Genomic DNA, 23,219 nt, shown 5'->3' on the forward strand with positions numbered 1-23,219 from the left:
CCAACAGTGTAAAAGTGTTCCTATTTCTCCACATCCTCTCCACCACCTGTTGTTTCCTGACTTTTTAATGATCGCTATTGTAGCTGGTGTGAGATGGTATCTCATCGTGGTTTTGATTTGCATTTCTCTGATGGCCAGTGATGATGAGCATTTTTTCATGTGTCTTTTGGCTGCATAAATGTCTTCTTTTGAGAAGTGTCTGTTCATATCCTTTGCCCACATTTTGATGGGGTTGTTTGTTTTTTTCTTGTAAATTTGTTTGAGTTCATTGTAGATTCTGGATATTAGCCCTTTGTCAGATGAGTAGATTGCAAAAATTTTTCCCCATTCTGTAGGTTGCCTGTTCACTCTGATGGTAGTTTCTTTTGCTGTGCAGAAGCTCTTTAGTTTAATTAGATCCCATTTGTCCATTTTGGCTTTTGTTGCCATTGCTTTTGGTGTTTTAGACATGAAGTCCTTGCCTATGCCTGTGTCCTGAATGGTATTGCCTAGGTTTTCTTCTAGGGCTTTTATGGTTTTAGGTCCAGCATTTAAGTCTTTAATCCATCTTGAATTAATTTTTGTATATGGTGTAAGTAAAGGATCCAGTTTCAGCTTTCTACATATGGCTAGCCAGTTTTCCCAGCACTATTTATTAAATAGGGAATCATTTCCCCATTTCTTGTTTTTGTCAGGTTTGTCAAAGATCAGATGGTTGTAGATATGTGGCATTATTTCTGAGGGCTCTGTTCTGTTCCATTGGTCTATAGCTCTGTTGTGGTACCAGTACCATGCTGTTTTGGTTATTGTAGCCTTGTAGTATAGTTTGAAGTCAGGTAGTGTGATGCCTCCAGCTTTGTTCTTTTGGCTTAGGATTGACTTGGCGATGAGGGCTCTTTTTTGGTTCCATATGAACTTTAAAGAAGTTTTTTCCAGTTCTGTGAAGAAAGTCATTGGTAGCTTGATGGGGATGGCATTGAATCTATAAATTACCTTGGCCAGTATGGCCATTTTCATGATATTGAGTCTTCTTATCCGTGAGCATGGAATGTTCTTCCATTTGTTTGTATCCTCTTTTATTTCATTGAGCAGTGGTTTGTAGTTCTCCTTGAAGAGGTCCTTCACATCCCTTTTAAGTTGGATTCCTAGGTATTTTATTCTCTTTGAAGCAATTGTGAATGGGAGTTCACTCATGATTTGGCTGTCTGTTTGTCTGTTATTGGTGTATAAGAATGCTTGTGATTTTTGCACATTGATTTTATATCCTGAGACTTTGCTGAAGTTGCCTATCAGCTTAAGGAGATTTTGGGCTGAGACGATGGGGTTTTCTAGATATAAAATCATGTCATCTGCAAACAGGGACAATTTGACTTCCTCTTTTCCTAATTGAATACCCTTTATTTCCTTCTCCTTCCTGATTGCCCTAGCCAGAACTTTCAACACTATGTTGAATAGGAGTGCTGAGAGAGGACATCCCTGTCTTGTGCCAGTTTTCAAAGGGAATGCCTCCAGTTTTTGCCCATTCAGTATGATATTGGCTGTGGGTTTGTCATAGATAGCTCTTATTATTTTGTGATACATCCCATCAATGCCTAATTTATTGAGAGTTTTTAGCATGAAGGGTTGTTGAATTTTGTCAAAGGCCTATTCTGCATCTATTGAGATGATCATGTCGTTTTTGTTGTTGATTCTGTTTATATGCTGGATTACGTTTATTGGTTTGTGTATGTTGAACCAGCCTTGCATCCCAGGGATGAAGCCCACTTGATCATGGTGTATAAGCTTTTTGATGTGCTGCTGGATTCGGTTTGCCAGTATTTTATTGGGGATTTTTGCATCAATGTTCATCAGGGATATTGGTCTAAAATTCTCTTTTTTTGTTGTGTCTCTGCCAGGCTTTGGTATCAGGATGATGCTGGCCTCATAAAATTTGTTAGGGAGGATTCCCTTTTTTTCTGTTGATTGGAATAGTTTCAGAAGGAGTGGTACCAGCTCCTCCTTGTACCTCTGGTAGAATTCGGCTGTGAATCCATCTGGTCCTGGACTTTTTTTGGTTGGTAAGCTATTAATTATTACCTCAGTTTCAGAGCCTGGTATTGGTCTATTTAGAGGTTCAACTTCTCCCTGGTTTAGTCTTGGGAGGGTGTATGTGTCGAGGAATTTATCCATTTCTTCTAGATTTTCTAGTTTATTTGCATAGAGGTGTTTATAGTATTCTCTGATGGTAGTTTGTATTTCTGTGGGATCGGTGGTGATATCCCCTTTTTCATTTTTTATTGCATCTATTTGATTCTTCTCTCTTTTCTTCTTTATTAGTCTTGCTAGCGGTCTATCAATTTTGTTGATCTTTTCAAAAAACCAGCTCCTGGATTCATTGATTTTTTGAAGAGTTTTTTATATCTCTGTTTCCTTCAGTTCTGCTCTGATCTTAGTTATTTCTTGCCTTCTGCTAGCTTTTGAATGTGTTTGCTCTTGCTTCTGTAGCTCTTTTAATTGGGATGTTAGGGTGTCAATTTTGGATCTTTCCTGCTTTCTCTTGTGGGCAATTAATGCTATTAATTTCCCTCTACACACTGCTTTGAATGTGTCCTAGAGATCCTGGTATATTGTGTCTTTGTTCTCGTTGGTTTCAAAGAACATCTTTATTTCTGCCTTCATTTCATTATGTACCCAGTAGTCATTCAGAAGCAGGTTTTTCAATTTCCATGTAGTGGAGCAGTTATGAGTGAGTTTCTTAATCCTGAGTTCTAGTTTGATTGCACTGTGGTCTGAGAAAGAGTTTGTTATAATTTCTGTTCTTTTACATTTGCTGAGGAGTGCTTTACTTCCAACTATGTGGTCAATTTTTGAATAAGTGTGGTGTGGTGCTGAGAAGAATATATATTCTGTTGATTTGGGGTGGAGAGTTCTGTAGATGTCTATTAGGTCTGCTTGGTGCAGAGCTGAGTTCAATTCCTGGATATCTTTGTTAACTTTCTGTCTCATTGATCTGTCTAATGTTGACAGTGAGGTGTTAAAGTCTCCCATTATTATTGTGTGGGAGTCTAAGTCTTCTTCTAGGTCTCTAAGGACTTGCTTTATGAATCTGGGTGCTCCTGTGTTGGGTGCATATATATCTAGCATAGTTAGCTCTTCTCGTTGAATTGATCCCTTTACCATTATGTAATGGCCTTCTTTGTCTCTTTTGATCTTTGTTGGTTTAAATTCTGTTTTATCAGAGACTAGGATTGCAACCCTTGCCTTTTTTTGTTTTCCATTTGCTTGGTAGATCTTCCTCCATCCCTTTATTTTGAGCCTATGTGTGTCTCTGCACGTGAGGTGGGTTTCCTGAATACAGCACACTGATGGGTCTTGACTTTTTATCCAATTTGCCAGTCTGTGTCTTTTAATTGGAGCATTTAGCCCATTTACATTTAAGGTTAATATTGTTATGTGTGAATTTGATCCTGTCATTATGATTTTAGCTGGTTATTTTGCTCGTGAGTTGATGCAGTTTCTTCCTAGCCTTGATGGTCTTTACAATTTGGCATGTTTTTGCAGTGGCTGGTACCGGTTATTCCTTTCCATGTTTAGTTCTTCCTTCAGGAGCTCTTGTAGAGCAGGGCTGGTAGTGACAAAATCTCTCAGCATTTGCTTGTCTGTAAAGTATTTTATTTCTCCTTCACTTATGAATCTTAGTTTGGCTGGATATGAAATTCTGGGTTGAAAATTCTTTTTTTTTTTTTTTTTTTTTTGAGACAGAGTCTCCCTCTCTTGCCCAGACTGGAGTGCAGTGGTGCAATCTCGGCTCACTGCAAGCTCCGCCTCCTGGGTTCACGCCATTCTCCTGCCTCAGCATCTCCGAGTAGCTGGGACTACAGGTGCCCGCCACCACGCTCTGCTAATTTTTTGTATTTTTAGTAGAGATGGGGTTTCACCATGGTCTCGATCTCCTCACCTTGTGATCCGCCCACCTCGGCCTCCCAAAGTGCTGGGATTACAAGCATGAGCCACTGCGCCCAGCCGAAAATTCTTTTCTTTAAGAATGTTGAATATTGGCCCCCACTCTCTTCTGCCTTGTAGAGTTTCTGCGGAGAGATCAGCTGTTAGTCTGATGAGCTTCCCTTTGTGGGTAACCTGACCTTTCTCTCTGGCTGCCCTTAACATTTTTTCCTTCATTTCAACTTTGGTGAATCTGACAATTATGTGTCTTGGAGTTGCTCTTCTTGAGGAGTATCTTTGTGGCGTTCTCTGTATTTCCTGAATTTGAATGTTGGCCTGCCTTGCTAGATTGGGGAAGTTCTCCTGGATAATATCCTGCAGAGTGTTTTCCAACTTGGTTCCATTCTCCTCATCACTTTCAGGTACACCAATCAGACATAGATTTGGTCTTTTCACATAGTCCCGTATTTCTTGGAGGCTTCGTTCATTTATTTTTGTTCTTTTTTCTCTAAACTTCTCTTCTTGCTTCATTTCATTCATTTGATCTTCCATCGCTGATACCCTTTCTTCCAATTGATCAAATTGGCTACTGAGGCTTGTGCATTCGTCATGTAGTTCTCATGCCTTGGTTTTCAGCTCCATCAGGTCCTTTAAGGACTTCTCTGCATTGATTATTCTAGTTAGCCATTCGTCTAATGTTTTTTCAAGGTTTTTAACTTCTTTGCCATGGGTTTGAACTTCCTCCTTCAGCTCGGAGTAGTTTGATCGTCTGAAGCCTTCTTCTCTCAACTTGTCAAAGTCATTCTCTGTCCAGCTTTGTTCCATTGCTGATGAGGAGCTGCGTTCCTTTGAAAGAGGAGAGGCGCTCTGATTTTTAGAGTTTCCAGTTTTTCTGCTCTGCTTTTTCCCCATCTTTGTGGTTTTATCTACCTTTGGTCTTTGATGATGGGGACGTACAGATGGGTTTTTGGTGTGGATGTCCTTTCTGTTTGTTAGTTTTCCTTCTAACAGTCAGGACCCTCAGTTGCAGGTCTGTTGGAGTTTTCTGGAGGTCCACTCCAGATGCTGTTTGACTGGATATCAGCAGCAGAGGCTGCAGAACAGCAGATATTGGTGAACAGCAAATGTTGCTGTCTGATCGTTCCTCTGGAAGTTTTGTCCCAGTTAGGCTACTCAGGGGTCAGGAACCCACTTGAGGAGGCAGTCTGTCCGTTCTCAGATCTCCAGCTGCGTGCTGGGAGAACCACTACTCTCTTCAAAGCTGTGGGACAGTGACATGTAAGTCTGCAGAGGATTCTGCTGCCTTTTGTTTGGCAATGCCCTGCCCCCCAGAGGTGATGTCTACAGAGCCAGGCAGGCCTCCTTGAGCTGCAGTGGGCTCCACCCAGTTCCAGCTTCCCAGCCACTTTGTTTACTTACTCAAGCCTCAGCAATGGTGGGCGCCCCTCCCCCAGCCTCACTGCCGCCTTGCAGTTTGATCTCAGACTGCTGTGCTAGCAATGAGCGAGGGGCTCTGTGGGCCTAGGAACCCTCCGAGCCAGGTGCGGGATATAATCTCCTGGTGTGCTGTTTGCTAAGACCGTTGGAAAAGCGCAGTATTAGGGTGGGAGTGACCTGATTTCCAGGTGCAGTCTGTCACCCCTTTCTTTGACTAGCAAAGGGAATTCCCTGACCCCTTGCACTTACTGGGTGAGGCAATGCCTCACCCTGCTTCAGCTTACGCTCAGTGCGCTGCACCCACTGTCCTGCACCCACTTTCCAACACTCCCCAGTGAGATGAACCCGGTACCTCAGTTGGAAATGCAGAAATCTCCCGTCTTCTGCGTCACTCACACTGGGAGCTATAGACTGGAACTGTTCCTATTCGGCCATCTTTGTACGTGTTGTTTTCTAAACCCAGATTTAAACATTGTTGCTTTCTAAATACAAAAACAAAAAAACAAACAAAAACATTGTCGCTTTCTGTTTCTTCTGTAAACTTAAAAAAAGCCAGCAAAATTATAATACTTTAAGGTAGAGATTGGTTGTACTTATTTGTACCAAAAGTATTTATATTGTCACAAGAGTGCTGAGTGTAAGGAACTCTGCGCTGTGCCTGCTTGCTCTAACTAATGCTAATAGTGACCCCAGGTGGAGAAACATCAGCATTGATAGGAAACTTGTTTATAACACCCATTCATGTATCCTTTCAAAACCTGCAGAATCACATTTCATAGAGTAGGGCCAAAACTACCAAGTGACTTATAAGCTTGTTAAAGCTGGAGAGGCAATGCTTAGTTAAATGGTTATAAGCCCAGGCTTCTAATTAGAATCAGGTGACTCTAAGTTGAGGCCAGAATCAAGTATGAGGGTTCAAGATACGTTTATGATAGTTAAGTCTCATCTTTGCACTAAAGGGTGGTCCCAGAACCTGTTCTGTTTGGGTTTCATAGGAACAGGGCAGTGTGGCCCACATTTTTATTACTGTAGCAGAAATTGCTGGTGTCTATGGCAGAGGAGGGCACCTGAGGACAGGAAAGGAGAAACATATTTTTACATCTGTGGAGCAGCTTATTGTTCCTGAATCTCTTCTGTTATAAAGGACAGAAATGGGTAGAGTTTTTCTGTATTGGTCCTTCTGCCTATGAGTGTGGTGGTAGCAGGTAAAGATGTGGTGCTTACATCTTTCAAGGCATATTCCCCAGATGCAGATGTAATTTGTTTCAAAAATCTCATCTGAGAAGAAATTCCAGAGAAAGACGAGAAGAGAAAAAATGGCTTTTCTTCAGCTAAACATGCCTCGGAGTAAGAGTTGTGTCCACTCTGCCTGCTAGAATGCCATGCCTTTAGTACTTGCAAAACTTTAATTCTCTACTTGTGCTTTTCCTCTTAAATGAGTTTGTTGTAACTATGTTTTAAAATTCTTATAATAGTCAAGGATCTCTGAAAAATATTTATTTCCTATGTACCAGAGCCTTCTCTACATTCTCTATATCATGGCTTCTTATATGCCGTGCAGTATTCTCACCATGAATTTATAATCTGCAATATTAAAAATGTTCCCTTTGTGGCTGTTGAACATGGGAAGGTGTGGATGCTCAAGATTCCTATTGGGGAAAAGCTGGGGTTCTTAGTAAAAATAAAGACCATGTAATGTTGAGGTTCTGTCTGTGTTCTCCATCAGCTCTATATAGAGAAGGATTAAGAAAATGCTTATTTAAACAGGATGGCATTTATTACCCAGTAAGTTCTGAAAAAAATTATTAGGAAATACTTTTTCTCCAGGGTGCTAAAGAAAGACTATTTAAAATAACTATTAACTGTTAACAATTATAGAACATGGGAGATATCTGTATTTTAAACTTTGCATAAAACTGATGTTTCTTTATAGTTAAATTCAGGCTGTAATTTACTTTTGGAGGGCCAATATTACAATAGTGATGCTGTGTCCTGTGTGCATCAGCACATCATAAAAATTTGTCTTAGTCCAGTTGATATTAGTAACTCACTTGATTAATGAAACTCTCTGACAGATTTCTTCAATATGGAGTTAACTATTTTTCTCTTCATTAGTAGTTTCTTTATGCAGCTGATGTGCAGAAACCATCACATTTAATCTGGCAGCTTCCCTTCTTATGTTTTCTTTGCCTTTATCTGCCTTTGGAAAACGAAAGCTCTAATGTTTGTTACAGGCCAGAAAAACTGGAAAAAAAAGACCACAGGCTCTTCCAGTTACTCCGTATTTGACAAAATAGCCTTCTTGGGCCATAAATATTGGCATCTCTGGTCATCTTGTTTTTTGTTTTGTTTTGTTTTTTTCCTGAGACAGAGTTTCGCTCTTGTTGCCCAGGCTGGAGTACAATGGCACAATCTTGGCTCACTGCAACCTCTGCTTCCCAGATTCAAGCAATTCGCCTGCCTCAGCCTTCCCGAGTAGCTGAAATTACAGGCATGCACCACCATGGCCGGCTAATTTTGTGTTTTTAGTAGAGACGGGGTTTCTCTATGTTGGTCAGGCTGGTCCCGAACTCCCGACCGCAGGTGGTCCACCTGCCTCGACCTCCCAAAGTGCTGGGATTACAGACATGAGCCACCGCACCAAGATCCAGAAACTCAGGCTTTATTCCAGACCTTCTGACACAGACTGCACTAACAAGATCTTCAGTTTATTGTAGACATTAAAATTTGAGCAGTACCTTCTAACTCAGTGTGACTTTTCCATCTGAAAAGTTTACACAACTCTTTCTATATGATGTAAATATAGCACTCAAAAATGTACATGTTAGTGTTCATGTCCTACTTCATCATCTGGAAAAGTATCATATATACACTGATATTTTGGATCTTATGCCACTCTCTTTTCTCAGAGTTAGAGTATATGTTAGAGAATATTTCTGTTTTGAAAGTTATTAGATAATTTCAGTCACCTCTATAAGTAAGACCCAATTATCTTTACTCTTATTTCACCTTGAGTCAAATTTAAAATTCTGCCCCATGAGCACTTGGTAAATATGTGTTTGTTTGTGTTTTTCAGGGAGCATTGACATTTAGAGATGTGGCCATAGAATTCTCTCTGGAGGAGTGGCAATGTCTGGACACTGAACAACAGAATTTATATAGAAATGTGATGTTAGATAACTACAGAAACCTGGTCTTCCTGGGTGAGGATAACTTTAATACACAATTCCTAATATACCCTATAGATTTCATTTATTTTTGTAAAAATTCTGTGCTTTCAAATCCAGGGTTTTTTTCTTTTTCTTTTTTTTTTTAAGTCTTCAGGATTTGTCCATGTAGAAAAGAATTTCAAGATGATTTATTTTGACCTTAACTTTCCACTTTCCTGAGCTGTTTTGCTTCCTTCTCTCTAGATTAGGGCTAATTTTAGAAATTTAGTTGCAACATATTGTTGCTCACATCTTAAAATTTAATCACCATCACCAATTTTTGAATTAGTACAAGGTCATTAAATTAAGAACCTATAAAATTAAAATATTTTTAAATATTTAGAAATTTCTTTTCTTTATTTTTTTTATTTTTTTGGAGACAGAGTCTCACTCTTGTCACCTAGGCTGGAGTGCAGTGGCACAATCTCGGCTCACTGCAACCTCTGCCTCCTGGGTTCAAGCGATTCTCCTGCCTCGGCCTCTTGAGTAGCTGGGACTACAGGCGTGTGCCACCACGCCTAGCTAATTTTTTCATATTTTTAGTAGAGACAGGGTTTCACTATGTTGGCCAGGCTGGTCTCGAACTCCTGACCTTGTGATCTGCCTGCCTCAGCCTCCCAAAGTGCTGGTATTAAAGGCATGAGCCACCATGCCTGGTATATTAAGAAATTTGTTATAAATTATTATTTTGGGGTTAATTTACTAGAATATTCCATTATATTCTCTTTACTGAGAGCATTACTAAGTTGGTAATTGGAGAATACGAGCAAGATTCATGTTATTTTTCATAAAACAGGTATTGCTGTCTCAAAGCCAGACCTGATCACCTGTCTGGAGCAAGAAAAAGAGCCTTGGAATGTGAAGACACATGATATGGTAGCCGAACCCCCAGGTAGGTGAGAGTAAATACAATAGACAAAACTTATAAGAGATCTATAGTTTTAAAAAAAAAAAGCCAGTTTTAAAAATAATTTGGGAAGCTGTTTTACAAAGGAAATAGTTTCTGTTTCTTTTTATTTATTTTGCTTTTTATTTTTTTTTTCCTCTCACATAGAAGCATCTTTTGTTTTATCTTTTTTAAATCTCTAAAAATTCTTCTTTCCCTTTGGTAATCTTACTTTAAGTTTACAGGGAGAGCCAAAGTCCATTTCATGGCATATAATAGACTGCACAATCTGACTGCTTTTCCATTGTTTCTGGAAACACACAGATATTTGCATAATTTTGAGAAACTCTATGTTGAACTATTTTTATTTTATTTATTTATTTTTTTTTTGAGACGGAGTCTTGCACTGTCACCAGGGCTGGAGTGCAGTGGTGCAATCTCGGCTCACTGCAACCTCTGCCTCCCGGATTCATGTGATTCTCCTGCCTCAGCCTCCTGAGTAGCTGGGATTACAAGCGTGCACCACCACACCCAGCAAATTAAACTATTTTTTAAGTTCTCTTTTTGCATTATGTCTGAAATGTGTGAGAATAGTGGTTTCTGTTTCATTTATTAATTGCTAATTTTTCTGCACATTCCATGCTGTTTTATTACTATAGTTTTGAAATATAGTTTTAAATTATACAGTATGATGTCCTCCTGCTTTTTTTTTTTTTCTTTCAAGATTGCTTTCGCTATTCAAAGTTTATTGTAGTTTCATGTAAATTTTAGAATTGTATTTTCTATTACCTTAAATAACTGGAATTCTGATGGGAGTTTATTGAATCTAGAGACACCTTAGATAACAAGTCACTTTAGCCTTGGCACAGTGGCTCACACCTGTAATCCCAGCACTTTGGGAGTCTGAGGTGGGTGGATCATGAGGTCAGGAATTCCAGACCAGCCTGGCCAACATAGTGAAACCCTGTCTCTACTAAAAATACAAAAAATTAGCCGGACGTGGTGGCAGGCACCTGTAATTCCAGCTACTTGGGAGGCTGAGACAGGAGAATTGCTTGAATCTGGGAAATGGAGGTTGCAGTGAGCCAAGACTGTGCCACTGCACTCCATCCTGGGCAAGAGAGTGAGACTCTGTCAAAAAAAAAAAATTAAAAATAAGGCACTGCAACAATATTTATTCTTTCAATTAATAGAGAAAATATTTTTAAATTTATGTGTCTTCTCTAATTTTTTTAATTGATATATCTTTCATTTAAAATATTTTTTAGTTCCTTGGTTAAATTTGTTCTCAGAAATTTATTTTAGTGCTATTGTAAATAAGATTACTTTCTTTCTATATTTTATCAGATAGTTTAAGTGTATGGAACCATAACGTATAGTTGTATGTTAATTTTCTATTTGCTAATGTATTGAATGTAATTATTACCTTAATCAGGTTTTAATGTACTGTTTATGGTTTTTTATATATAAAGTCAAATGCTCTAGAACCAGCAACTTCTTACTTATTTGTCTTCAATTTCAGTGACTTCAAAAATTTATTTTGACTAATTTTTCTGCCACATACCTTCAGTGCTATGTTTAAGTAGAAGCATTGAGAATGGGCACAATATAGTTTTGCACTGGTCTCTGTGAATTTTAAGAAGCAAACACCTCTTCAAGTTTTTATAAACTGGCTTCAAGATGTAAAGATACTCTTTTGTTGGGTGCCCAGGGTGATAGAATGCCCTCTGGGCTTGTAGTGGAGAGGGGTTGTAGCTTGGTAGCAAGGCTGCTGGGTCTTCACTGGGGTCCAACTTTAGTTGACTTGTTACAAGGGGCTTGGGTAGTTATAATTCCCATTATATTTTTGGGCATAGTGAATATCCTTTAGGACTTTGCTCTGTAGGGTAGACACTAGGGCGGGTTTCTGCAATTGGTTATGCATATATGGTGGGCTTTATTTCAAAATGTAGATGAAAATGGCTTTCACTGGGTACCAGAAGGGATTTCCCCAGGTCTCTGTGTGGGTTTCCATGTAGGCAGAACTGACCATGAACTGTGGCTCAAAGAGCTGGAACTGAATCATGGAAGTGCTTCAGGGAAGACAATAAGGACCAAGATCTGCAGTCTTGTCTGTGTGGCTATAAATGAGTGTCTTTCTCTAGGCCTCTGAAAAAGCAGGACCTCTTCCAGACTTTGGCTGGGAAGAGTTTTGGATGGTTTCAGAGTAAGTTCAAAATTCTCAGTGGGACCAAGTTGGGTGGATAATTTTCTGGTCTGTAGCCAAGAACAGGGGTCCTGTTGTTTGCCACCTGAATGAAAGCCTGCCTTCTAAAAAGGATGCTCCTCAACCTTGGGCATTAGCAGAGTTTCACAACTTCCTCAATCTCAAACCTCTCTTATTTTGGAGATGGGGTCTTGCTACATAACCCAGACTAGTCTTGAAATCCTTGCCTGAAGCAATTCTTAAGCCTTAATGTACCATGTAGCTGTCATTACAGGTTTGAGCCATGATGCCTGTTTCTCTCATAAAGGCATTTTTTTCAGGGATTACTGACAGATTTTCTTGCTGTAGGAAAATAAGCAAATAGGGCACCATTTATTTTTCCATCTTACTGATATCACTCTCCCTGTACATTTTTACTTTCTATTTTCTATTTCAATTTTGTGTGTAATTTTAGATTGAAACATTTAGGGAAATATACTAGAATTGACGTTATGTCTGAAGTAAATTAGATAATTAGTAGGCAGGCGGGCAAAAAGAAATAGACAAGCAAAATGGAATTATAGGATTTTCACCCATGTTTGTCAGCCTATGTCTAAAATATAACATGATTTATTCTCAAATATTTGGTTTATATATCAGAGACCCTAACTATATTCTGCAAAAAATATATATTTTTTTCTTCATTTGGCAATGTAAACCTATTCTTTGCTTCTAAACTTGGATTACAGCAGTTTCATTTTGTGTATAAATAGCATACATTTAAAACTTAAAAATTATTTTTAGTTTCTTTTAAATGTTTATTTATCAAAAGTTTTTCATTAGAATCTTCCTTTTATAATTATACTGCATTTTCTCTGAAATTTTACTACCATATAGTGCATGCCAATGATTCAAAATACCTTTCCTCCATGAGTACAGTTTCAGTCTAATATTGCAGTTATCTAGACAAATTCTTTTTTTGTTTTTGTTTTTTGTTTTTTTCTGAGATGCAGTCTTGCTCCGTTACCCAAGCTGTAGTGCAGTGGCATGATCTCCGCTCCCTGCAACATCCACCTCCTGGATTCAAGCAATTCTCCTGTCTCAGCCTCCTGAGTAGCTGGGACTACAGGCACCTGCCACCATGCCTGGCTAATTTTTGTATTTTTAGTAGAGACAGGCTTTCACCTTGTTGGTCAGGCTGGTCTCGAACTCCTGACCTCAGGTGATCCACACACCTTGGCCTCCCAAAAGTGCTGGGATTACAGACGTAAGCCACTGTGCTCAGCTGACAAATTCTTTTTAATGCTACATCAACTTTGCATACCAGATTTTATGAGTAAGCATTTCTGTTATTATTGTTTTGCAGTTCCATATCAGTGTGTTTTTTCAGTGTGGGTTTCTTAACATCAGTTTATTGTGTTTTCTGGTTTTACAGTTTTAGGCAGTTTGCAACTCTGTTTGTACATATAAGTCAATGTGGGGTATAATTAAGAGATAAATCAGCCATATGTCTATCACAATCAGATTATGTGTGTGTGTGTGTGTGTGTGTGTGTGTACCTATAAATATGACCCCTACTTTGGTTATGGCGCATCCTATATATTTTTTTTCTCAGCAGATTTTCCATGGTGTTTTTTTCTTGTCTAAGTGAGTAGTCATGAAAGTAGTTTTATTTTCACCTTGTGTTTAATAATAAATATTTCCTTTGAGAAAAACACTTTTGTGACTTGAAGGTCATATTTCAAAAAATTTATAATTTTGTATCTTTTAATTTATTATTTTAAAAAAATAGACTGGGTGTGGTGGCTCGCACCTGTAATCCCAGCACTTTGGGAGGCCAAGGCCGGCAGATCACTTGTGGTCAGGAGTATGAGACCAGCCTGGCCAACATGGTGAGACCCCATCTCTACTGAAAACACAAAAAATTAGCCAAGCGTAGTGGTGCGTGCACCTGTAATCCCAGCTACTTGGGAGGCTGAGACAGGAGAATTGCTTGAACCCAGGAAGCAGAGGTTGCTGTGAGCCAAAATAGCGCCACTGCACTCCAGCCTGGGCAACAGAGCGAGACCCGGTCTTAAAAAAAAAAAAGATGTAAAAACATATAACCTAAAATTTACCATCTTAAAACTATTTAAGGCTGGGCATGGTGGCTCACGTCTATAATCCCAGCACTTTGGGAGGCCGAGGCAGGCAGATCACAAGGTCAGGAGTTCGAGACCAGCCTCACCAATATGGTGAAACCCCATCTCTACTAAAAATACAAAAATTGGCCAAGCGTGGTGGCCAGCGCCTGTAGTTCCACCTACAGGGGAGGCTGAGGCAGGAGAATTGCTTGAACCCAAGAGACAGAGGTTGCAGTGAGCCTAGATTGTGCCACTACACTCTAGCCTGGGTGACAGAACGAGATTCTGTCTCAAAAAAAAAAAAAAACACTAAGTATTCATTTCATGGCCAGTCATGGTGGTGTTTCACATCTGTAATCCCCAGTTGTTAGGAGGCTAAGGCAAAAGGATCACTTGAGCCCAAAAATTTGAGACCAGCCCAAGCAATATATGGAGACCCCATCTTTCCAAAAAAAAAATTTAGGCTGGTTGCAGTGGCTCACGCCTGTAATCCCAGCACTTTGGGATGCTGAGGCGGGCAGATCATGAGGTCAGAAGATCGAGACCATCCTGGCTAACATGGTGAAACCCCGTCTATACTAAAAATGCAAAAAAATTGGCCAGGTATGGTGGTGGGCACCTGTAGTCCCAGCTACTCGGGAGGCTGAGGCAGGGGAATCGCTTGAACCCAGGAGGCAGAGGTTGTAGGGACGTGAGATCGCCCCACTGCACTCCAGCATGGGTGACAGAATGAGACTCCATCTCAAAAAAAAAAATTAATTAATTAAAAATAAACAGACATGGTGTTGTGCACCTATTATCCCAGCTACTTGGGAGATTAAGGAGTAAGGATTAATTGAGCCTAAAAGTTTGACACTGCAATGAGCTGTAATTGTGCCACTGCACTCCAGCTTGGGTGACAGAGTGAGACACTGTCTCAAGAAGCCTGTATATTTCAGGCATGTTAAGTATATTCACATTGTTGCGTAAAAGACTTCTAGAAATTTTGCAATACACATTAAACAACTACCAATTTTTCCCATTTCCTGGCACTTTTCAAACACCATTCTGTTTTCTGTTTCTAAGAATAAACTGCTTTATATATCTCATAAAATTTTTGTCTGTTTGTGGCTGGCTCATTTCTTTGTGCATAATGTCATCAAGATTTATCTTTATAATTGTTAGAATATTTTCTACTTCTTGCAAATTGGGTGATATTCTAGTATGTTTTTTTGTTGTTGTTGGGTTTTTTTTGTTTGTTTTTTGAGACAGAGTCTCGCTCTGTTGCCCAGGCTGGAGTGCAGTGGTGTGATCTTTACTCACTGCAGCCTCCGCCTCCTGGGTTCAGGAGATTCTCCTGCCTTAGCCTCCTGGGTAGCTGGGATTACAGGCGCACACCACCATGCCCGGCTAATTTTTATATTTTTAGTAGAGACGGGGTTTCACCATGTTGGTCAGGCTGGTCTTGAACTCCTGACATCATGATCTGCCCGCCTCGGCCTCCCAAAGTGCTGGGATTACATGCATGAGTCACTGCACCCAGCCTCCGGTATGTTTATATTTCAAATTATATCTACTGAATAATTCGGTGACAAAAATTTGCATTGCTTTTACCTGTTTGCTTTCAGTAACAGTGCTGAAATAATTATGGGTATGAAAATGACTCTTCATAAGACCATATATATAAAAGTTTATATATGCGCTGCATTCTATTTTATTTATTTATTTATTTTGAGATGGAGTCTCTGTGTCTCCCAGGCTGGAGTGCAGTGGTGTGATCTTGGCTCACCGCAACCTCCACCTTCCTGGTTCAAGCGATTCTTCTTCCTCAGCCTCCCGAGTAGCTGGGACTACAGGCACCCACCACCATGCACAGCTAATTTTTGTATTTTTAGTAGAGATGGAGTTTCACCATATTGGTGAGGCTGGTCTCAAACTCCTGACCTCAGGTTATCCACCTGCCTTGGCTTCCCAAAGTGCTGGGATTACAGGTGTGAGCCACCACACCCAGCCTGCATTCTATTTTATTAGTCTACTTTTTCACCATTATACTCATAGTTAATTGTTGTTTTCTTTTTTTCTTTGAGACGGAGTCTCACTCTTTCGCCCAGGCTGGAGTGCAGTGGCATGATCTCGGCTCACTGCAAGCTCCGCCTCCTGGGTTCACACCATTCTCCTGCCTCAGCCTCCCGAGTAGCTGGGACTACAGGCACCCACCACCATGCCCGGCTAATTTTTTGTATTTTTAGTAGAGACAGGGTTTCACTGTGTTAGCCAGGGTGGTCTCGATCTGACCTCGTGATCCGCCCACATCGGCCTCCCAAAGTGCTGGGATTACAGACATAAGCCATCACGCCTGGCCGGTAAATTGTTTTATTTTTATTTATTTATTTATTTATTTATTTAATTTATTTATTTAATTTTTTTCAGACAGAGTCTCTCTCTGTCTCCCAGGCTGGAGTGCAGTGGTGTGATCTCAGCTCACTGCAGCCCCCACGTCCTGGGTTCAGGCGATTCTTGTGCCTCAGCCTCCTGAGTAGCTGGGATTACAGGCACCTGCCACCACGCCCAGCTTGTGTTTTTAGTAGAGACACGTTTTCACCATGTTGTCCATGCTGGTCTTGAACTCCTGGGCTCAAGCGATCCACCCGCCTCAGTCTCCCAAAGTGCTGGGATTACAGGTGTGAGCCACCGTGCCCGGCAATTGTTTTAATTCTGTAGCTTTGTGCTGTGTGTTTAAATTAGAAACTATAAAGCCTCCAACATTGTTCCTTTTTTTTTTTTTTTTTGAAGATTGTTAAGTACTTTATTGTCTGTTGAGATTCTATATACTCCAGGGGTTGCTGTTCAAAAATGCAATGAGAAATTTCAAAAACATTGCATTGCATTAAAACTGTAGATTGCATTGAGCAGGATAGACATATTTACAATATTAACTATTTCAACCTTTCTACAAGAGCACAATCAAGAGTGTGTTAGGCTGGGCGTGGTGGCTCAAGCCTGTAATCCTAGCACTTTGGGGGGCCGAGGTGGGCGGATCACGAGGTCAGGAGTTTGAGACCATCCTGGCCAACATAGTGAAACCCTGTCTCTACTAGAAATACAAAAGAATTATAAGGGCGTGGTGGCGGGCGCCTGTAGTCCCGGAGGCTGAGGCAGGAGAATGGCGTGAACCTGGGAGGCGGAGCTTGCAGTGAGCCGAGATGGTGCCACTGCACTGCAGCCTGGGCGACAGAGCCAGACTCTGTCTCAAAAAAAAAAAAAAAAAAGAGTGTGTTAATTTTTATATATTTGTGAATTTTTTAGTTTTTTTCTCATTATTTATAGTCTCATTCCATTTTGGTCATATAAAGTAATTTATAAAATTTTAGTTTTAAAAAATTTGGTAAGACTTTTTTTTGGCCTAGGAAGTTGTCTATCAAGAAGAATGTTCTATGAGCTATTGATAAAAGTATGTATCCTAAGGTTGTTGATGGGTGCCCTCTATACCTTTGTTAGAAATAATTGTTTTATACTGCCTTCAAGTTATCTGTTTTCTTACTAATATTGTCTTGTTTTATTTTTATTACAGAAAATGCAATATTAAATTATACAATAATTATATTGCTATGTGTTTCTCTTATTCTGTCGATATTTGCTTTATATGTTTAGAGCCCTAATGTGAGATTATATATATATACACACACACACACACACATAAACAAACACACACACACACACACAGAAACACACGTGTATATACAAATGTTTCATAGGTTCCCAGTGAATAAATCTATAATTTTTTAATGTCCTATTTTGTCTCTTTAGAGTTTTGACTTCAAGTACATTTTATAAAACACGACAGTTTTTGACTTAAAATGTAGCTTGCATAATATTATTTTGACCTCTTCTGCTCTCATTTGATTAATATTTGCATGAAGCATCTACTTCCATCTTCCCACTTTCAGTCTATTTTTATCATTAGATCTCAAGCGACTCTTGTAGAAAGGCAAGTTGGATCTTGGTTTTTAAAATGTTTAATAAATCTATTTATTGAAAGTATGTCTCTTGGCCAGGCGCAGTGGCTCACGCCTGTAATCCCAGCACTTTAGGGGGCCGAGGCAGGCAGATCACAAGGTCGGGAGATTGAGACCATCCTGGCTAACACGGAGAAATCCCATCTCTACTAAAAATACCAAAACAAAAATTAGCTGGGTGTGGTGGCAGGCACCTGTAGTCCCAGCTACTTGGGAGGCTGAGGTGGGAGAATGGCATGAACCCGGGATGTGGAGCTTGTAGTGAGCCAAGATCGTGCCCCTGCACTCCAGCCTGGGTGACAGAGCGAGACTCTGTCTCAAAAAAAAAAAAAAAAAGTTTATGTCTCGATTTGGAAGTTAATTATATAGATATTTAAATAATTTTATGAAAGAGAAAGACATACTGTTATTTTATTATTTTGACTCTTGCATTTTTGTCCCTCATTTTCTTTTTTTGTCTTCGTGTCTTTTTGATTTTTGTATTGATATGCTTTTACTCATTTCTTATTCTCTTTGTGTATCTATACAGATATTTTCTTTGTGGTACCTTGGGGATTACATAAAACCTCTTAAAAAAACAACAATAGCTAGGCGTGGTGGCTCACACCTGTAATCCTAGCACTTTGGGAGGCCGAGGCGGATGGATCATAAGGTCAGGAGATCGAGACCATCCTGGCTAACACGGTGAAACCCTGTGTCTACTAAAAACACAAAAACTTAGCCGGGCCTAGTGGCGGGCACCTGTAGTCCCAGCTACTCAGGAGTCTGAGGCAGGAGAATGGCGTGAACCCTGGCAGGTGGAGCTTGCAGTGAGCCGAAATAGTGCCACTGCACTCCAGCCTAGGGGACAGAGCAAGACTCCATCTCAAAAAAGAAAAAAAAAAAAACTATTTTTGGTTTGGTAAAAAATTAACTTCAACTGAATAAAAAATTATTCCTTATTACATCTGCCTCGAAATTTGTCATTGATGTTGCTATCATCTTTTTATGTCATATATTTATTAACAGATGTTTATAATAATTGCTATGCTTTTATCTTTCAAATTTTAGAAAATAATTTAAAATGTTTTCTGCACCATTATGATAATGCTACAAAAATACTTTTTTTATGTATGTGCATATTTTTCTCAGAACATAATTTGTTTTTATTTGATTATATGGTATTTTCTTGAATCCTTTTGTTTTCCGTTTCAGGAACTGCTTTCAGCATCTTTTATATGTTTGTGCAGTTTTATAAGTATATGCAATGCCTATATACTTTTTCAGAATTTGGCTATTTTGGAACATCGTTTTTTCATTTTTCAGGACAGATTTGCTGACGGTGTTACTCTCACTTGAGAGCTACTTTTTTTTTCCAGGACTTTGACTGCATCACACAGTTTCTTTCTGGCCTGCAAAATTTTTGTTGACAATTCACTGGTTATGTCATAAGACTACGTTTGTATATGACATATCACTTTTATCTTGCAGCTTCCAAGATGCTCTTTCTGTCTGTGACTTTTGAAATTGTGCTCATATATCTGTTATAAATATCTTTGTATGTACCCTAGTTTGTTTGTTAAGCTTCTTCATGTTTACATTATTTTTCTTACTGAGGGATTTTTCAGTTATTATTCCTTCTTGTATTTTTTACCCCCATAATTTCAATTTTTTAATTTTTTCAATTTTTTGTTTTTATCTTCATTTCTGATTTTCTGTAGTCTGTGTTCCTGTTTTACTCATTGAGTATTCAATTTTTTTATCAATTTTAAAAATTAATGTATATATCTTTTCTATGGTTTCATTCTGAAAATTTTATAATATTTTTGATGGAATTCTATTGCCCTATTTTGTATACATTGTAATCTTTAATTGAGATTTGGACATTAAAAAAATCTACCTGTCACAATCTTTATAATGTAGTTCTGTCCTGACATAGTCTAAAAACAATCATTTTGGCTAGACATTCTGGGAGTCTCTCAAACATGTTCTTAAAATGTGTCTTGTCTAAAATTTTGTGTTTGCTTTTAGTTAAAGGAGTTTGTGTTTCTTCTTAAAAATCAGTAGGCCGGGTGTGGTGGCTCATGTCTGTAATCCCAGCACTTTGAGAGGCTGAGGCAGGTGTATCACAAGGTCAAGAGATCGAGACCATCCTGGCCAACATGGTGAAATTCCATCTCTACTAAAAATACAAAAAATTAGCTGGGCATGATGGCATGTGCCTGTAGTCCCACCTACTTTGGAGGCTGAGGCAGGAGAATCGCCTGAACCCAGGAGGCAGAGGTTTCAGTGAGCTGAGATTGGGCCACTGCACTCCAGCCTGGGTGACAGAGCAAGACTCTTGTCTCAAAAAAAAAAAAAATAGTAATTACTTGCTACACTTGTTCTCTGTCTGTGATACCAAAGTCTCTCTGATGCTGTAAAACTTAGTTTTTGTCTCAGCAGGCTCAAATTGTCATTTTAAAGTATACCACCATTTCTTTCAGAACTTTTGTCATAAGAGACAGAAAACAGTGTCTGGAAAAGCCCCTATAAACCAGAAATAAAGATGTATGTGCCAGTATTTTATTTGTCTTTTAAAAAGGAAACCAGGAGTTGGTAGTTTACTTGTAAAGTCACTATGTTACAATGGAGGGAAGGAAGAGCTGTGTTGGATAAAATGTAACAGACTTTATTTTTTCCTCTATATAGCTCTTTGCATTGTGCTCACCTGGGGCACCGTACACACTCAACTTACTTTTTTACAAATGTACTTTGGATTTTTGTTACATTTATATATGTGTTTATGAAGAAATTAGGGCCTGTGGTATTTTGCTATGCCATCTTGTTATGTAGTTTGTATAACTTTATAGGTTAGGTTTATAAACTATGCTCAGTCTAGTACATGGAGTAATTTGTTATTTTTATTTCTTTCAGTTATATGTTCTCATATTGCCCAAGACCTTTGGCCAGAGCAAGGCATAAAAGATTATTTCCAAGAAGTCATACTGAGACAATATAAAAAATGTAGACATGAGAATTTACTGTTAAGAAAAGGCTGTAAAAGTGTGGATGAGTTTAAGATGCACAAAAAAGGTTATAATAGACATAACCAGTCTATTATAACTACCCACAGCAAAATATTTCAGTGTGACAAATATGTGAAAGTCTTTCATAAATTTTCAAATTCAAACAGACATAAGATAAGACATCCTTCAAAGAAACCTTTCAAATGTAAAGAATGTGGAAAATTAGTTTGCATTCTTTCACGCTTAGCTCAACATAAAAAAATTCATACTGGAGAGAAACCCTACAAATGTGAAAAATGTGGCAAAGCCTTTAATGAGTCTTCAAACTGTACTACACATAAAAGAATTACTGAGAAAAAACCTTACAAATGTAAAGAATGTGGCAAAGCCTTTAACTGGTTTTCACATTTTACTACACATAAGAGAATTCATACTGGAGAAAAACCCTACCAATGTGAGAAATGTGGCAAATCTTTTAACCAATCCACAAACCTTACTACACATAAAAGAATTCATACTGGAGAGAAACCATATAAATGTGAAGAATGTGGCAAATCCTTTAACCAGTCCTCAAACCTTACTGAACATAAGAAAATTCATACTAAAGAGCAACCATACAAATGCGAAAAATGTGGCAAAGCTTTTAAGTGGTCCTCAACCCTTACTAAACATAAAAGAATTCATACTGGAGAAAAACCCTACAAATGTGAAGAATGTGGCAAAGCTTTTAACCGATCCTCAACCCTTAATAGACACAAGATAACTCATACTGGAGAGAAACCCTACAAATATAAAGAATGTGGTAAAACTTTTAACCAATCCTCAACTCTTACTACACATAAGATAATTCGTACTGTAGAGAAATTTTACAAATGTGAAGAATGTGGCAAAGCCTTTAGCCGGATCTCACACCTTACTACACATAAGAGAATTCATACTGGAGAGAAACCCTACAAATGTGAAGAATGTGGCAAAGCTTTCAACCAGTCCTCAACCCTTACTACACATAAAAGAATTCATACTGGAGAGAAACCCTACAAATGTGAAGAATGTGGCAAAGCTTTTAACCGGTCCTCAACCCTCACTACACATAGGATAATTCATTCTGGGGAAAAAATCTACAAATGTAAAGAATGTGGCAAAGCCTTTAGGCGGTTCTCACACCTTACTAGGCATAAGACAATTCATACATAAAATTGTAAAGACTGTGGCAAAGCTTTTAAACAATCTTTATACCTCACTACACATAAGATAATTAATGCTGAAGAGAAACCGTACAAATGTGAAGAATGTGGCAAAGCTTTTAACCAGTCCTCAAATCTTACTAAACATAAGATAATTCATACTGGAGAAAAACCTACAAATGTGAAGAACGTGGCAAAGTCTAACCAGTCTTCACACTTTACTACACATAAGATAATTCATACTGGAGAGAAACCCTACAAGTGTTAAGAATTTGGCAAAGCCTTTAACAAATCCTCAATTCTTAACAGACATAAGATGATTCATACCAGAGAGAAACTCTACAATCCTGAAAGTTGTAACAATGCTTTTGACAACACCTCAAACTTTCCCAAACATCAAAGAAATACTGGTGAGAAATTCTAGAAATATGAAGAATGTGACAAGGCCATTAAATTGTTGTCGCATTTAATTGTAGGTAAGGTGATTCATACTGGAGAAAACTTCTACAAGTGTGAACAAAGTGGCAAAACTTTTAACCAATGCTCACACTTTATTGCACAGGACATTTATACTTGAGAACAAATATACAAATATAAAGAAAGTGAAAACCCTATTAATACCTGCTCACATCGACTCAACATCAGAATTCATACTTAATAAAATCATTAAAAGTGCAATTACTGTCCAAAGATTTTTTCAGAAAATATAAGCCTTTAAACTTAAGAAAATGATTTATTTTGAAGACAAACATTAAAATATAGAGAGTTATAGTAACTTTACTTGTATCACATCTTATTCTATTCATTTTGTAATAGAGGCAAACCCTGAAGCCATTGCTCAAACTTTGTTCAACATCAGACAGAGAATTTGTATTAATGAAAAACTCTCCAAATAAAATAGATTTGGAGAAAACATTCTTTTCAAAAACTACAGCTTAGAAAACTTCAGAGAGTTTATACTAAAATACATTTTTGCAGATGCAATAAATAGGAAAAAAATTTAATATAAAATTAAGTGTATGTAAGTCCAGGCACAGTGGCTCACACCTGTAATCCCAGCACCTTGGGAGGCCAAGGCTTGCATTTCTGTAATAATAATTGACATTGATAATTTCTTTTTTTTTTTTTTTTTTTGAGACGGAGTCTCAGTCTGTCGCCCAGGCTGGAGTGCAGTGGCGCGCTCTCGGCTCACTGCAAGCTCCGCCTCCCGGGTTCACGCCATTCTCCTGCCTCAGCCTCTCCGAGTAGCTGGGACTACAGGCGCCCGCCACTACGCCCGGCTAATGTACCTGTTGGTCATATGTATGTATTTT

At 38.7% G+C, this 23,219-nt stretch overlaps 1 protein-coding gene across 1 annotated transcript in view; it reads left to right on the forward strand.

The window, feature by feature from the left end:
* Positions 1-22,584, forward strand: part of LOC116478776 (putative zinc finger protein 730) — a 38,420-nt gene extending 15,836 nt beyond the window's left edge. Inside the window, exons 2-4 of the mRNA XM_032170280.2 lie at positions 8,414-8,540; positions 9,343-9,438; positions 20,631-22,584. Of these exons, the coding sequence (XP_032026171.1) occupies positions 8,414-8,540; positions 9,343-9,438; positions 20,631-21,916 (1,509 nt within the window). The 3' untranslated portion in view covers positions 21,917-22,584. The remainder of the gene's footprint in view (positions 1-8,413; positions 8,541-9,342; positions 9,439-20,630) is intronic.
* Positions 22,585-23,219: the final 635 nt, after the last annotated feature.

Source organism: Hylobates moloch, unplaced genomic scaffold, assembly GCF_009828535.3.
Source record: "Hylobates moloch isolate HMO894 unplaced genomic scaffold, HMol_V3 SCAFFOLD_12, whole genome shotgun sequence".
NCBI classification, from domain to species: Eukaryota; Metazoa; Chordata; class Mammalia; order Primates; family Hylobatidae; genus Hylobates; species Hylobates moloch.